This window comes from Podarcis vaucheri (genome assembly GCF_965113315.1).
Source record: "Podarcis vaucheri genome assembly, chromosome: 17".
NCBI lineage: Eukaryota > Metazoa > Chordata > Lepidosauria > Squamata > Lacertidae > Podarcis > Podarcis vaucheri.
In genome coordinates, this window is record NC_138755.1 from 14,239,916 (window position 1) to 14,257,759 (window position 17,844).

At 48.2% G+C, this 17,844-nt stretch overlaps 1 protein-coding gene across 1 annotated transcript; it reads right to left on the bottom strand.

The window, feature by feature from the left end:
• Positions 1-700: 700 nt before the first annotated feature.
• Positions 701-17,628, bottom strand: DMRT3 (doublesex and mab-3 related transcription factor 3; the record flags this gene model as incomplete). Its single annotated transcript, XM_082205008.1, has 2 exons — positions 701-2,347; positions 17,130-17,628. The coding sequence occupies 2 exons, from the start codon at positions 17,626-17,628 to the stop codon at positions 1,383-1,385; spliced, it is 1,464 nt and encodes a 487-aa protein (XP_082061134.1). The 3' UTR covers positions 701-1,382.
• Between the last annotated feature and the right edge of the window lie 216 nt (positions 17,629-17,844).

The following is a 17,844-nucleotide window of genomic DNA, read 5'->3' on the forward strand; positions in this document are numbered from 1 at the left end:
CATATGGCTACTTCCACCCCCTACTCTGTAAAGTACTTACAAGAGAACGATGTGTAAAGGTCCAAGACATCACGGCAGCAAAATAAAGGAAGGGAAAGGCTGGCTCCTTTGCCATACACACAAGCCCTCTTTTCTCCCCACATTGCAGCTGGGTAGCATCATCTATAGTTTGGACTTGTGGTTGCACAGAAGGTCCCCTCTGCCCTTGTCTGGTCAGTTTTGCAAGGCTTTATCTGATGCACTAAAGGGAGACTCCCACATCTGGAGTGGTGGGTAATTTCAGACAAGCAGAGCCCACAAGAAAATCAGATAATAAAATAACGGCACGAGGGGTTTTTAACAATTCAGGCAGACGTATGAAACTGCCCTTAGTAACCCTGCATTGTAACTACATAAACTTACTGGTATTAAAGGCTGCCAAGATATTAAACTGCAGCAGATAGTGCCGACATTGTGAATTCTCTACCACACTCAGCTAAACCCGTCCTTTGTCTCCACATCTCTTCTCATTCGACCCTATCAGTTTATGTACGCACCCAGTTCTCAGTTCAGCAGGCTGAAACTTCAGCTCAGAATGGTCTGTCAATAAAACCAGACTCGTTTATATGCTGTCCACACGTGCCATCCCTCTCCCAAATATAAATGACATGGTTTAAAAAAATAAAAAATCGAGATCATCATCCAAGTTTATTCCCCCCCCCTAGAATCCTTAGCATGCTACAATACCCCAACAAATGTTAATCATGAGCTCATTTCTCACAAGACATTTTCATGCAACTCACAGCTGTATTTGACTTTCCATTGACATTATACAGGTTTCTATCTAGCCATGTGAATCGTGTTGAAGGTGTCTCCAAAAAGTGTGCACGCTTCCATTGCACGGGAGCGGCAGACTCTTGGCCAGTCTTTCATGACTCTTGGTTTTAAAACCAGGGTGATTATTGTCATAAAGTCAACAAGGTCCTTCTTAAGTCCATTTGCCAATGAATTATTTGCTTTTGATATCTTATGTCCTGAGGAGTCCTCTTCTCAAACACTGCATTCAAGTACAATATCAACATTCCCAACTGTCTGCAAGGCAAGACTTATTTGCTCCACTCTAAAATGTTCTGCAATCCCTGGTTCCTCACATCTATGCTTAAAATTAATCTTTCCCCCCTTTTTTTCTGCAATAAACATTCAGCACTAAAGCCATGAAGTGGTAGCTATTTGGCATTTTCCAGTGAAGTGCAAGAAATAAAATAAGTTATGTCTTTATTGCTAAAGGATAGTAACAAGCAAAATCACTTTTTTTATATAATACAGTAACAAGAGCCGTCATTCCTTCCTCTTGACACCCAGTAGTTCTGCCACATTGCTAAATATCATTGTAAATTGTCATTCTAAGAGGATGTGTTTAGTATTCTAGAGTCTGAGGAGTCCGATCTTTCATCATAGTCGTCTTCTGTATAAATAGGCTGCTTGGAGACAATTGGGCATCCATCGTCAGGGATGGAGATCCTGGGATCTTCTGACGGCCGCGTAGGAAGCACTGGAGAACTTCGGAAGACGCTGGTGGTATTGGTGGAGAAAGGGCTGACATACTGAGACCTCAGCTGGTACTGCTGCTGCAGCGTCATGGTGTTCCACAAAGTGACATCGTTGGGCAGAAACGGGCTGGATTGGTTTCTTGCCAAAGTATTCCTCAGCATCAGCGGGTACCGAGGTGGCTGTGGGAACGGGTGCTGTAAGGGGACAGCCAACGGATTCGGCACAACATTACTAGCGTCAGCAGAAAACCTCAGTGTGTCTGGAACTCTGAAGGCAGACCCTACAGACCACTTGGAGGAAGAGATGGGATAGGAACCCAACGTGTGTTCAAAGAGGTGTCCATTTGAAGGCAAAACCAGACCTTCTGATTCTGAAGAAGTTCGGTCCCCCCCAGCTATGGAGGACCTGCTCGAGAGAAGAACCTCAACCGCACTCACCAGGTCACCCCCACAGCCCTTCAAGATTAATTCAAGCACGGTTGGCTTTTGGTTGGGAAATATCTTTTTTAACACCTCAAGGGGTGGCCGGTTGGCTTTCAAGCCAAAAGGCAGAGAAACTGTCCCTGATGGACCTTCGATCAGGAGGTGGTTTGGCTCTGGCTGGTACTTGGGGCTCTCAGGCCTGCTGTCGGCGCTGCCGCTGTTTTTCTGGATGGCGTAGCCTCCTTCATCCACAGACACAATCTCTGGGCTCTCTGGAGCAAAACCGCTCTTGGCTTTTGTCAAGTCTGGGGTGCTCCTTTGGTCGGCTTCTTTGTCACTGTAGGTCTCGGCACTGTCCACTCCGCTGGCATCCCCCAGTCGATCGTCGGTCATGTCTGTAAAACAGAGGGCAGATTTGTTATGCCAGGAACAGCTCTTAAAAGGAAGGGGAAGTTCCAGTAAGTATTAAAGGAGGCGCTTGATAATAAAGTCGGACTGCCGGTTCGACTCTGGGTCCTTCCCCATATCTGCTACCTTGAGGGTTGTTATGAGCACAGCAAATCAGAGATGGACCATTTTATAGTTCAAATCAGGGAAAATAAATACAGTAAATCAACACAGTACAAAGATTCACAAAATGTTTAGGGGTATGCGTACCCCAGGGAAAAAAGCACTGGAGATGGACATAACAAAGCTATTCTGTCTGTCTCTGTGTCTCCCTATAACAGTTATATACTTACTTATTTATGATTTAACTCATAAATAAGTAAGTATATAAATAATTTTCACAAAAGTTATGCTGACAAATAATTTTATTTCAAGGCTTGAACTGTATCTGCATATAAAGACAAAATGGAAAATATAGATAAATATGCAGACCGAGGCCCCCCTTTTGGAGGCCCGGGACAAGTGGCCCATATCCCCCCCCCCCCCGGTCTGGGCCTGCCTTTCCATGACAAAAACCACAGACATGCAGAATGAGCTTGAGAAAGGGGATGTTCTCTTTTTCTCCTCTCCAACTTTCCTTCATTTAGGCAAATTCTGTGGAGCTCATATCTCGATGCAATACTCTGTTTAAATAACCAAGCATAAGCAGCAAATAACCTGTGAACACTCGTGCCTTATGTTCTAATACACTGAACTCTATACCTACCCCAGCACAAAAATATTTATTTCCAAGTTTGTAAAATATGTACTCTTATTTAAGCTCATGTATCCTATGACTCTCCCAACCACCAAATTTCTGGGGGCTGGAGGGTGAAGACTCATAAAACTATGAATCATAAAGGTGAATCATTATTAGGTCTAGAACATTTTCAGTGTGGTTTGAAAGCAATGCTTTATGTTAAAAATTCTGCTAATATTTTGGCTGTCCTTGAAATTACACATCCAGTGCCTTGATATTTAATTTAGCAGGGCTACAAGGCATGATTAGCAATGCGGGTGGCACTGTGGGTTAGACCACAGAGCCTAGGACTTGCCGATCAGAAGGTCAGCAGTTTGAATCCCCGCGATGGGGTGAGTTCCCATTGCTTGGTCCCTGCCCCTGCCAACCTAGCAGTTCGAAAGCATGTCAAAGTGCAAGTAGATAAATAGGTACTGCTCCAGCGGGAAGGTAAACGGCGTTTCCATGCTCTGCTCTGGTTCGCCAGAAGCAGCTTAGTCATGCTGGCCACATGACCTGGAAGCTGTACACCAGCTCCCTTGGCCAATAAAGCGTGATGAGTGCCTCAACCCCAGAGTTGGTCACGACTGGACCTAATGGTCAGGGGTCCCTCTACCTTTACCTTTTACAAGGTGTGATTAGAACCATTTGCTGCACCCCTGCAGCCAATGCAGAGTCTGTGTGTGTGTGTGTGTGTGTGTGTGTGTGTGAGAGAGAGAGAGAGAGAGAGAGAGAGAGAGAGAGAGAGAGAGAGAGAGAGTGTCTTACGTACCAGAAATAGTTTTGATAAGATTAGTTAAGGTTAAAACAAATTTTACAAGGTTGGTAAAATAACAGTTTTTATTAGAACCAGTTAGTATTCAGAATGCACTCTGCAAGTTTCCATGTTGCATAAAAAAACTTTCATACATGGGTCATTCATTGAAAAATATCTGTAAAAGAAACAATAGATGTTTCTGAAAGAAAGTGCATATTCCACACTTCCGTGAGTTCCGTGTGTAAATCGGAACAAGGGACAATCCTCAGAAAACTTGATTGCCATTTGTTCCAACTTAGCGCAGGGCAAATGCAAAACCACTCAGACACACGCCTAGAAAACAAGGGGCATTTTTGCCATTATTTACAGGGAAATCAAGGAAGTTCCTACAGGTCAAGTTGGGAACTTACATAGTGACTGAAAGTATTTGCATGCCTATATGATTCTATTCTGTCTTATACCTGATAAATCTATACACCTTAACTCTCTGAATAGCAGTTCTAGCTGAAGGACTTAATGTTTAGTTATGATTTATTGCTCCGTTATTCATTTTTATGTTGCCTTGCATATATCAAACTGTATCCTAGTTAATTCTTCATTGAAACTAGAAGTCATCCAGAGTATAAGTTGAAACCTAACTTTGCTTAGAGGTCAAGCTGATTAAAATAGATTTTGTTTTTTATGAACTGAAACTGCTTTGCACCCGGGATTCCACACAGTTTTGCATTTTCTAAAACTGAACACTTGAAAAATAGCAAGTTTGTTATTGGACTTGAGGCAGGTTCGGAGTCAAGTCCACAAGCAGTTTCCTCAAAAGTAGTGGAACATCTCCTTTAGCTAAAATAATGTTAATAATAACTTGGACAGAATAGATCCTAACAATAAAATGTTGTGCAAACAGTATTATTTATGAGCAACAGAAAGAGCAAAGGCATCTACTGATTTCCACTATCACTTTTTATTTTAAAACATTGCACTTGATTGCTTTGTTTCTTTTAACATTTTGTGCATGTCAGCCTCAAATTGTTGTTTCTCATTGAGGTAACAGTTCTTTGACACTGTGCATACTCCTGGATCTGCCAAGGAAGCGCAAATGATTTCTGCCTGAATAAATAGCTGAATTTATCCCAAATGAATGTATTCATTTTTTTTGTATTGGCTGTCGCTTTTCTAGTAAACAATTTGCAGCCCTCATTGTTGCTTTCCACCGTTCAGGGGTTCACCTTCTATGCAGCTTCCTAATGTAGTTTAGAATATGGATATATTCACACTCACCCATAAAACAGCCTTTGCAGATTTGACGCCATGTGCCACAGTCGCGTAATACTTTGATGGTTCTGAATCTGTGTGTCCCCAGAGAGGCAGACCTCCAGAGCGGCTCCTCATTTCAAGAAGCAACACTCTAGCTGGAAGGAGTTCTCCAGGACATTTGATGGATGAAGATTTCCCCCTCCCCTCACCTCAAAGCCGTTAAGCAGAAAGTGCTGACTAGCTGGCAGGGAAGAATTTCTCATCAATGCTCTTTGATTGTATTTTGCAAACAAAATGCCTGGTGCCTGGTAACATTTCACTTGAGCCTGACCTTCCCCAAAAGTTATTGCTATCAGATTCGATTTACACTGTCCTCCCATGATTACTGTAATCTTTTAAACTGGGGAGTTCATTTATCAGGGAGGCAGGGAGTGCGAGTCAATCGTGCTTCTATCCATCAGATTTATAAGCTTCTTGCACTTCAGAGGAGCTTCTGTTCTCAGGCCACGTCCCTCCCAAAAACTGCTGGAAATGCCGAACCGCCTGTGGACTTCAGCGGTACTCTTTCCTGTGGGAATGTTCAGGGAGGCAGGAGAGGATATATTGTTTATTAATATCCTTCCTAACTTGCCCTTGGGACACGGGTGGCGCTGTGGGTTAAACCACAGAGCCTAGGACTTGCCGATCAGAAGGTCGGCGGTTCGAATCCCCACGACGGGGTGAGCTCCCATTGCTTTCTCCCAGCTCCTGCCAACCTAGCAGTTTGAAAGCACAGCAAACTGCAAGTAGATAAATAGGTACCACTCCGGTGGGAAGGTAAACGGTGTATCCGTGCACTGTTCTGGTTCGCCAGAAGCAGCTTAGTCATGCTGGCCACATGACCCGGAAGCTGTACACCGGCTCCCTCAGCCAATAAAGCGAGATGAGAGCCACAACCCAAGTCGGCCACAACTGGACCTAAGGTCAGGGGTCCCTTTACCTTTACCTAACTTGTGCTAGCAAGTTCCTTTACTGAGCAGAGTTTACATTCCCCTTTTTAATTGCACAGCAGGTAGCTGGTTGCAAGCTTGTGTAAGCCTCTCACTATCATACAATTCAGTACAGTCATACCTCAGGATAAATGTGCTTCAAGTTAAGTATTTTCGGGTTGTGCTCCGCGGTGACCCGGAAGTAACAGAGCGCATTACTTCCGGGTTTCGCCACGCGTGCAAGCGCAGACGCATGCGCATGCGCGGAAGTGGCAAAACGTGAAACGCAACATGCGCATGCACATACGCAGGTTGCGTTCGCTTCAGGATGAGAACGGGGCTCCAGAATGGATCCCGTTCACATCCCAAGGTACCACTGTATTGAATTGATGTTCCTGGTAAGTTTCCTTTCATCCCTCTTAAAAGAATAAACACACCACAATCTTGTATAAGGTATATAAAAGTAGTTTACTCACATTCTGTTCACAGTTGGATCCCAGAAGGCAGACTTAGTTACAAAGTATATACATGTGGATCCTATCCCAGGCTTCCTCAACCTCGGCCCTCCATATGTTTTTGACCTAGAAGTCCCATGATCCCTAACTAGCAGGACCAATGACCAGGGATGATTGGGAAGGCCAGGGTTAAGGAAGCCTGATCTATCTGGAAGGCCAAGGTTAAGGAAGCCTGATCTATCCCATATGGGGGTAATCCCAGGGTCCTGGGATTTTTTGCATATCTAGCTAAAAAGCTGCTCCAAAAACAGAGGAAGTCAAAAAGGGAGAGAGTGCAGCATGCCCTGTACTTTTGTTACCTGGACAGGTAAGGTCATGCCACCTCTAAAAGGTAAAGGGAGCCTTGACCATTAGGTCCGGTCATGGTCGACTCTGGGGTTGCGGTGCTCATCTCGCTGTATTGGCCGAGGGAGCTGGCATACAGCTTCTGGGTCATGTGGCCAGCATGATTAAGCCACTTCTGGCGAACCAGAGCAGCACATGGAAATGCCATTTACCTTCCCGCCAGAGCGGTACCCTATTTATCTACCTGCACTTTGACATGCTTTTGAACTGCTAGGTTGGCAGGAGCAGGGACCGAGCAACGGGAGCTCACCCCGTTACAAGGATTCGAACCGCCGACCTTCTGATCGGCAAGCCCTAGGCTCTGTGGTTTAACCCACAGCGCCACCCGCGTCTAGTCACATGCAAAAGAAGTATGTCCCAGCCAGGAGGAAACAGGAAGTTTTCCCCGCATGTCCACTCTAGGAAAACAAGGAATGTGGTACTTGACTGCTACTTAGGTATCACATCCCATATTTCCAAAGTGAGGGAGGGGCCAATGAAGCCCTCCAGGGTTGTGTTGCCTGGAACGCAGGACACAAATCTCAGATGATGCTTAGGGACTCACGAATGCAGGGCCGGGGACCTGTGGCCCTGCACAAGCAGGTGGACCACCTTCCATCAGTCCCAGACAGCATGGCCAATGGCCAAGGGAGTTATAGCAAAGGTGGAACTAAGGGAGCACAGCCGGTTTGGTTGCACCGGGTGCAAGGCTTCTGGGGTGGTGCAGAAGACGAGAGGCAGGGGTGCCAGATTTTGGTGCTGCACATGGCGCCACTGGCATTTGAGATGCCAAGGTCCGCCACTGGTTATAGTTCCACACTGAGGGGTAGTGGGGCAGGCAGGCAGGGACAAAACACCGCCACTTTTTCCACAACATGATGTCATCTCATGGGACACTAGTTGCCAGTCCTCTGCACTGCAAATAAATAAACTTCTCTCTGGGAGAAACCCACCAAATCACTTAAGCAGAAGAAGAGGAAGGCTACATTAGCATAGGGATTAAAGTGCCACTTTTATTTGGAAAAATCCCCAAGTCCTTTTACCATGACCAACCAAATTGTCAACTGATTTTGTTGGGGACCAAAAAAAGAAAGAAAAATGACTAAGGTTTTCTTTCAGCTGCAGAGTTTATAATGCTAACTCATCAAAGCAATTATATTTTTCCCCAGAGACAGATGCTATCCATACTGTTTAAGTAAGATACTGTTTAAGTAAGTTAAGTGACCAGCTTTCATTTAAGCAGATGTCAGCATTACATGTTATGAATTCTGCCCTGCGATCTGCTGGAGGAAAGTGGTAGTCATTGCTTCTTTAGCCCAGAATCCTGAATGTGTAACCTGTTATCTGTAGTACCTGTGGGCGGGGGAGGGGGCACTTGCTCAGATATCCTTAAATTTCCAGGAGGAAAAAAAGAGATTTATTCAGCCTTCAATCAGCCCATAAGGCAAATGAGTCCTGAAGCTGACCTCATGGCAGCAACATCTGCTTAATTTTTGTACACATACACTCCTCCTCACTCCCTGCTTTGTGTTAACATCTTGTCCGATGAAGATTTCTGAAGAATTTGAAAGCTTGCCACACTTTTATGATCTTTTGGTTGGTTCGAATGAAGGAATTGCCCAGGTGCTGATTTCACAGGCCTTCAGTTTCAAGGAATTGGCTTAATTGTAAAACAAAAAAATTGTCCAAGAATAATTCTAATTACAGCACTGACACTTTTTTTTGTAAAAACAAGGCACTGAACACAAGGTGACTTGCAAGAGCACAACTTTCTTCTGAATTTCGCTCCTTCTCTTTAAGCCCACAGAACAAGGGATGCTGCAGGTGATGTTTTGTTATATAAACCAAACCATGGCAACAGAAAGCCTCTGCCACTCCACAATAAAGGATTTATTACATTGTTTAAAATCTTTAGATGGATGTTCAGGACAAGAATATAACAAATATAAAACCCCAGAACACGTAAAAATCTTTTAAGTATTATATTTCCATTCATTCACGCTGGAAAAAATAGAATAAAAGCAGTAAACATGTATCTACAGAAGGATGCAAACAATCTCTGGAATCCTTCTCCCTCTTCTAAGACTTGGATTGAATTTAAATGTTTAAACATACTTCTCCCTTTTCAGGGAGAGCCACTGAATTGACACGTCTGTGCAAGCACAAATCAATCCTCTTCAATTAAACTGTTCTTTTCTTCTTCTGTTTTATTAATTTTTTATTTAAAATCAGCAGCAAAATACTGGAGGGGTGGGGGGGAATTATGGGTGCCCTCGCAGAAAGAAGGGAATCAATGTATCATGGGTCCTAATATACTCAGCGGAGGACTTAGAGGCAGGAACTGCTAACAGAGAAGAAAATCTTTAAAACAGCCATGTGTCTGAGTTATGTACTTGTAGATTCGTTCGTACTCCAGAACTTTACACACATCGTTTAGAACCGGATTGGAGCAGCAGGAATCGCGCCAAGGCGAAATATGCAGATAGCAAGTTTCCTTTCTATCTACACGTCTCGCTATTTCATTCTCCCCACACCTTAGCGGCTTGTCGGCTATGTTGTTGACAATTGACAATTTGACAACTGACAATTTCTCAGTGGGAAATCCCATTTAAATCAAGAGGTCATCGTCCCAAGCAAACTGGGACCGGATAATTGCAGCCTTATGGAGAGCAATCCTAAACATGTTAAGCGGGAGTGAACCCCATTGATCTTACAAGGCAACCCTCTACATTTTTACTCAGAAGTAAGCCCTATCGATCAGACTTTCTCCTAGAACTGCAGCCTTACTCCGCCGTGCGAGTGCTTATAATTGTAGCCTCGCTTTGCTTACTGCAAACTTTAAGGCTGCGAACCTGCTATGCACATTTACTTGGGGAGGGGAGAAAGAGTCGGGAATGAAACCCCCAAGAACACTCTTAACGCTTTTCCCCTAAAGTCCTACTAAAGGTAAAGGTAAAGGGACCCCTGGCCATTAGGTCCAGTCGTGACCGACTCTGTCCTACTAGCTGCCGTCAAAATGCCTGCAGATTCGGAGGCAAAACTGGGGAAGGAAAAGCTCAGTCGGTAGGTAGACCATTTGACTCTTAATATCAGGGCCGGATTTAGGTTTTATGAAGGCCCTAAGCCTCACTAAAGGAATGGGAATGGGGCCCTTTCTATGTCCAGCTGTCCTTTGTCAACAACAAATGGTCGCTGTTTTTTGTGTTGAATATATGCTATATGGTAATTTATGGACCTAAAAGGTATCTCAAGCCATTTGCACATAACAAAAGATGAATTTTTATCAAAGTTTTTGATCCAGTACGTCCAGGTTTTTTTCCTTTACATTTTTTTTGGGGGGCAAGAGAGCGGGGCCCCAAGCTATAGCTTGTTTAGCTTATACGCAAATCCGGCACTGCTTAATATTGCTGAGATTTTTATAGAAACTAGGAGAGGGTATATAGATGATATAGATATAGATATAGATATAGATATAGATATAGATATATAGATATAGATATAGATATAGATATAGATATAGATATAGATACTGTATTATCATTCCTTCCTCACGTTTGTAAATTCAGCAGAACGTATCCCTTTGTATCTTAGAATGAGGAAGCTTAGACAGGCCAGTTTTAGCCTGTTGGTTTAAGTAATCCGGGATTATTTTAAGGCAAACTGGATTCCCCTGGTATTTCCCATTTTCTTAAAACAATAATCACACAAACAGTCTTGCAAAAGGTAAAAAATAACATTTACTCACTCGGAATACTTGTTGAAGAGTAACAGATACAGCAGCTTCGTTCAGGCAAGCTCAAAATGGTAACCAGGTTACAAAGGCATACTTGAGTCTGGTTTAAAATGGTGTCTGAGCAATGCAGCTCGGACATCCAGATGTTCTACATTGCTGAGATGAAGTTGAAAGGGCAAAGGGCAGAGAGGAAGTACCCAGCCAGGTGAGGAGATTATAGGAATGGATACGCCTTCCCCTAACAGGGCACTGTGGGAGCGTCTCTCAGGGAACTTACAAGACTCTGAGATTCAGCTCCTCTCTGCGCCTATGTAGCAAACATGCATCGTTGGTTTGACTGCATTGTAAAAATCCCACAAATCTGAGGTTCGTGGGATCGAGCCCATTGGGCAAAAAGTTCCCTGCATTTTAGGAGGTTGGACTATATGACCCTCGAGTTCCCTTCCAACTCTACAATTCTATTATTCTTTTTTATGCCAATTCTTTTTTTTATTGATTCTCCATAAGTTTTAAGAAATTGTCACCAGGCTGTTACAAATTAATAGAATTATTCTAAGCATCACACAAACCTTTAAATTCATGCTTATTGAATAGCGCGCATTTCCAAAAGTGAAGCTGGAATCAAGTGGGAATATTTATTCTGGATCCATAGGGAATGGTGACTATTCATTCCAAAGAACCCTTTGGAACTGGAGTGTGGAACACGCTGGGCACGCAAGGGTGCAATCCTATCCAGAAAACAACATCCATTCGGATTTTCGGAAACTAAAAATAAATAAATCCCCAACTTCTTCCCAGTGCATCGCGTATAAAAGTGAAAACCGAAGAGGACTAAGTCGCGCGCCCCTCCTCCCCCCAAAAAACCCGACAGTTGAGGTTTCGCAGTGTGTTGCAATATTCTCTTCAGCCCCGAAATATCTAAATACCCCGGAGACGCGGCGGCCTACATTAATTCTCCCCACCTCTGCCCCGAATAATAAGGAGCCTGGGCACCAGCTTACCCCTCGCCTGCCTCGCCCTTCCTAATCTAAGCGCCTTTACGCAGCGCCGCAGTCCAGGCCCCCTCGGAGCAAGGTCGACGGCTCCAGGGTTGTGTTCGAGTTCTGAAACCTCTCCCTCTCTTACGCACAGAAGCAGCCTCGTCTAAGACGACCCGGTGTTTGCATGGGGTAGAGAGGGCACGCCACACTTTTCTTTGTATTGTATGTATCCCATCCCAGCCACGCTTTCCAGAAATGCGCGCAAGTACCCAAGGTCCGGGCGGAAAGTCTTCGAGGAAGGAGCTAGGAGACCGTCCCGCTGTGTCCGCAGCCCCTTCCGCGCTCCTTCGAGGAAAGGGGTTTGTTACCAAGGGGCTGGTGTGCTGGATAGTCAAATGCACCTGCGAGTCTCTCGGAGAAAGAGTCGTCGCCAGGTTTAATGGGAGAAGAAAAATTCCCAAAAAGTTTCCTGACACAATCCGCCACGAAAGGGCCACGGCAGTTGTACAAAAACCAGCATTCCGTGTGTTAACTCCGCACACGCACTCACCAACGTCTAACCTTGAAGGAACGCGACGCAGCGCACTCCTGAACTGTTGTTACACGAAAGTAACCTCGCTTCATTTCGAAAGAGACTTGGGTCGCCAGGCCTAAAATGAGGCAGGGAGGCCCCGCGATCCGCCGCCTCGAAGCCAGTTCCGGATCAGGCCCACTTCTTGAAGTCAAAAAGCGCTCGTTTCCCACTCAACGGGCATCGTTGGGGATCGAGGTATACTATAAGTTGACTTAAACGAGGAACATCCAAAGCGCAGGGCAAGATCCGGCAGTGCGCCTCAAACCTTTGCTTCCAAGTGCAACGGAACTCCGGAGAAGTCCATTGTCTTCAGGGGGTCTTCTCCGAGCAAGACTAGCGTTAGATGCCACCCATTGATCTTCATGCGAAATCAGCACGGTTATATTTCAAATCCCCGCACCTGGAGCTCAGAGCCACTGCGCATCCTGTTCCTCTGCATGTTTACTCGGAAGTCGGACCCAGCAAGTTTAATAGGCCTCTCCCGAGTAGAGGATACTGTTGATACAATTTTGATTTCCCCCCACTTCCTACCCCTTATCACATAAAAAATAAACGCACATTAGCAGCCTCCTAATTGTTTGATGGGCTAAGAGAGGAAAGAGTTTAGTTACCTATTTTTTTGGGGGGGGGAAACAAAACTAAATTGACAGTTTTACAACAATTCCAGTCGGCCCAGAATGCAGCAGGTATGACAGCCAGCAGAACACGGTGCTGAGCGCGTACGAAGCCTATTTCAGAAGCGCTTCCGCCGTTTGTCAACCCTACCTGGCGCTCTTCGGAACTCGTTATCCTCTCCAAGCCTTAAGCGTTTGGTCTAGATGCCCAAGAGGGCCTTTTTCGTGCCGGCACCTCAAGAGTAGGACTCCTTGCTACGGGAGAGACTCGCTCTTCCCACTGTCGAGGGAAGACGATTCTGCTTAAGCGAGCTTTTTATTAGCCTTGTTCTGTAATCCGGACTCTGCGAAGTTTTAAATGTTTGGTTATTTAAAATAATTGTAATTGTTTTGTTATGACTGTTGCATTGGTTACTGGGGGGTGATGGTAAGCGGTTAGCTGCCCTGAAAATGCACCAGATAGGGTTATTTAAAGAAATAAAGATCAGGAGGGTTAAACGTTTAATTTATAATTATGAAGGTGAGTGAGAGTTTGGAGTCACAGGACGTCACCAAGAAGGAAACTGTCTACAACGAATATACTCCGGGGTTTATACACTCTCTCCCCCGCCTTGTTTCCCCGCCTCCTCTTTCATTTTCCAATTAAGCAGCAAAGGTTATTTCTACTAAGTCCCCTGCAAGCTAGCAGAGTACTTTGAAACCTGAGAAAAGTCGCGAGAGGGGCCTTGATCTTTCGGGGAGCCGGCTCTCTCCACACACCCGCGCGCGAACAGCAAAATCACATTTGCCAAAAGGAAAACAGGGCGAGAGTCGTTTCCTGATGGAACTGGCGGGACCAGGGCGGCTTGTGAGTCTCTCTGAATTTCCTAGAATGGGCCGCAAAGATGATGGCGCAGGTTCCGCGCAGAAACAGCTGCCGAGACGGCAGATAAACCCCATAAATCCTCTCCCAGGGAGCTGTGAGGTCCTGAGGGGATTTTCCCTGCTACCCTTATTAGCTCGTTACAGCCTTTATTGCAGCGCCGCAGGACTGCTAATAATAATAATAATAATAATTTATTATTTATACCCCGCCCATCTGGCTGGGCCTCCCCAGCCACTCTGGGCGGCTTCCATAAAAACCAAAAATACAATAAAATATCACACGTTAAAAACTTCCCTGAACAGGGCTGCCTTAAGATGTCTCCTGAATGTCAGGTAGTTGTTTATCGCCTTGACATCTGCTGGAAGGGTGTTCCACAGGGCGGGCGCCACTACCGAGAAGGCCCTCTGCCTGGTTCCCTGTAGCTTTGCTTCTCGCAGTGAGGGAACCGCCAGAAGGCCCTCGGCGCTGGACCTCAGCGTCCGGGCAGACTGATGGGGGTGGAGACGCTCCTTCAGGTATACTGGACCGAGGCATCTAGACCAAAAGCTTAAGGCTTGGAGAGGATAACCAGTTCCGAGCGACAGGCAGGGTTGACAAACGGCGGGAGCGCTTCGGAAATAGGCTTCGTACGCGCTCAGCACCGTGTTCTGCTGCTGCAGCCGAATAAGCCGGACCCTGAGCGCCGACGGGTCTCCAATTTCACCAGGATGTTGTATATTTTTAGGACAGGACTCTCTATTCGTCGCAGTCTCCTCGCCGATTTGACACAGGTCGGGGACTTGTGGCCTGAATCTTTCCTGTTTCCACCAGGTTTCTGCAGCAGAAAAATCTGGCGGTGAGTAAAAGCCTAATCGGGCTGCATAAACAGGGCAGACACACATTTTGATTCTAAGCGCACACCTGGCTCCCCAGGTCTTTGCATTATCTGCAACAAAGCTTGCCCTGCGATCCTATGCATGCTTACCAGGGAGAAAGGCCTACTCACCAAGAATTGGGCGGTAAATCCCTGCTGCTTACAGTCCGAGCCTTGGTGCAGTTAGGCGCGCTGAATCTGCGCAACATTGAACTTCCCAGCGGCTGCACAAGCTCAGGGACGCCACGACGCCGGCTTAAGTACAGTGCAATCCTGAATACGACCACTCAGAAAGCTCGACGGACCTTCCAAGACGGCAAGGCGAGGTCCCAGGGGCCTTTCTTACTCAGGATCCGTTTTAAGGGCCGAACCTGCTTACACGGGCTCTTCTTCTTCCAGAGCACAGCAGCTCAGGCGCAACAGCCAAACAAGATAACCGTGCGTTTCTCACGCTAAAAATAATGGCTTCGAACGGTCACTAACCCGCATTTCACAGCTCAGTATTTCTGGTTACGCTCTTTGATATTTCCCCCACCTCTTCCAACTATTAAATTCCCTGGGTCGACAGGAATGTAAATTGCAGTCTCCCCCTGTCTACCCCAAAACAGCATCTCCTCGCCAGTCGCTTCCGACTAGCTAAGTGCTGCTGTCTGCCTGTCTTTCCAAAGACAAGCCATGGAGTCCCTACTTTTGAAAAGTGTGACATTTCTATGGTAGTTTTTGTTACGTGACTCGCACCATGGGGCCCCCTGGGTGGGTTATGCGGACTCTCCGGGGCTCACGGACCACCAATTGGGAATTACTGTTAAGCTCTGGGAAGAAGCAGGCTGGACCGAGAGGGGGTCGGGCTGGTTTTATTTATTTTTTAAACGAACCCGCAAACAGCAGCTGCTTGTCCCCCCGAGGACCAGCAAAGTTACGGATGGGCTCCCTGGGCTAGAAGGTCCCTATCCCTGGCTCCGTATTTATGGATCCCCTGGATCCTTGACTCCAGTCACCTTGATTCCAGTCACCTAGGCCCCCCGGGATTCCGCTTCACAGGGCGGAGCGCGCAGAGCAAAGGGACGGTCAGCCTCTGCAATCAAGACCGCGACAGGATCGAGTAGATCCCACAAGTTGTTATTCGAAGCGGAGGCCCCACAGAGTTCACGAAGACTTACTTCCCAGTCGGGGAGTTTAGAGTTCACCCTGGACGGATAGGGACACCTCATCTGTACCGCGGATCTGTTACAAACCATACCGAGGTCTCTGAGAGACGTCGTGGGGGGGGGCATCGAAATATTCTGAAATATCAGGTTCTAAATGGCCGGAGGAAGCTGTCCCCGGGTCCTGGCGAGGCAGGTGAACGAGACCTGATCACACCTTTATTCACGGAGGAAGAATCGCTGTGGAGGCGCTGTCCGGCTCCTTCAGCGCCCCTCGACGGCAAAGGGGCTGAGGCGCCCCATGCTTGGTGACCTGGGAGTAAGCATCACTGGACCCAACAGCGCTTACTTCTGAGTAAACACGCGCAATGTTGTACTGCGTGGAGATATCGCTTCTTTCCTTAAGAAAAGCTCACAGACGGCCCTTCGGGGGTGGTTGTCTCTCAGCCTCCTCCTTGTTGTCCCGAAAAGAACTGGCGCCCTTGGGAAAGAGGAGCGTCCGCGGGTGCCGGCGAGGCAGAGACCGAGGCCGGGTCCCTTCCCCTCCTGTCCTCGGCCTCGCGCACAGCAGCTTTCCACCCCAAAATCCGGTCCCGGTTGGGAAGAGAAGGGCCTGCCCCGCCTCCGCCTGTCTTCAGTGCGCGTCTTGGATGTATGACAGCAGGCAAGCACTCTTGGCAAGCTCAGAGTCTCCCTCGCTCTCCGGACAACGGGACACGCCGCCCCGCCAAGGAAAGTCGTCGGGGGACCAAAGGCGCCCCATCCCGGCGATTCTAGTTGCCTCCCAAGTAGGAGGCGGGAGAAGATGCGTTTCCTCCCCAGCGCAGCACCCACTTCCCAATCGAGACCGTCCCCCCGCCCCCGCTTTGCTCTTCCCTTTTCCTTCCAGACGGCAGAAGAAAGAGGCCGCCGCACACCAGAGAGAAACCTCCCCACTCCCCACCCCCAGCGAAGTTTTCCACGGCCCGGGGCCCACTTAGGCGCGCGGGAATCTCCCGATTCATTACAATACCCCTTTAGCCTTTGCCTAGGGATCAGGCCCCGACGCCGTAGGCATACAGTTTAAGCCGGAGAGCGACTTGCAACTAAGTCTCCACTAGATTTCAACCGGATTTGTTTTTTATGTCAGCGAAGTTACGACGGCTGCCTACAGCTCCACTTCGGAAAGAGCCTCCGTCCTCACCACCGTGTCTGCGGGAACTGCCTGCTTCCTTAGAGTAAATTCCGGGCCCCGCCGCCTCCCCAGTTCCGGGGCTGAGATATGGTTCTGCCGCCTGAGCCCCGGAAGCCGATGAACCCTTTATAATCCAGGCGAAGTCAAAGCAGCCTAGTTGAAGCCCCTCGCCCTGCTGCTTGTGGGGCCCGATGCGCCACTGGTTGCCTCTGGGCGCCTTGCCCCCCCCGCTCCTCCCCCCCCCCGCACTCCCACTTACCTGCTTTGGGCAGCTGCGGAGGCTGGACGGCGGCGGGCTGCTCCGAAGCCCAGCGGAGGGCTGCGGCGGCCAGCTCCATCGGCGGGCGATGCGGTGTGCCTGGGGGTCCCTCCGAGGGGGCGACGGCGGCTGCAGCGGCTCCTGCTGCTGCTCCTACTCCGGGGTGCCCCGTGGTCGTGGCCCCGGCCGAGCCGGGCGCGGCGGCGGCAGCGGCGGGCAGGGCGCGCAGGGCGTCGGGGATGAGGCTCTCCAGGCTCTCGTTGGCCTGCTGCCTGCGCAGCGCCACTTGCGCTGCCATGACGCGCTGCCGCTCGATGATGAGGATGCACTTCTCGCACGTGCAGTCCTTGAAGCGGCAGTAGCGCTTGTGGCCCTTCAGCCACGACAGCACGCCGTGGTTGCGGCAGCGCGCGCACTTGGGCGTCCGCTGCAGGGGCGCCCTCGCCGGAGGCGCTACCGGGCCGCCCATGTACAAGTAGGGCGAGCCGTAGCCGTTCATGGCGCGCTGAGAGGGCCCAGGCGCGCGGCGGGAAGGCGGGCGGGTGCGCAAGCCAGGGAGCGCAGCCTCGACGGCAGTCCCGGGACAGCCACTACGGCCTCGGACCGCCGCTCGCCCGCCGCATCCTCACGCACAAGGGTCTCGCCTGTGCGCGCCTTCGAGGCAGAGCTGGAGTGCCGCTGGCAGACGGGCTCCGGGCTTGCCCGCCTCTTCCTC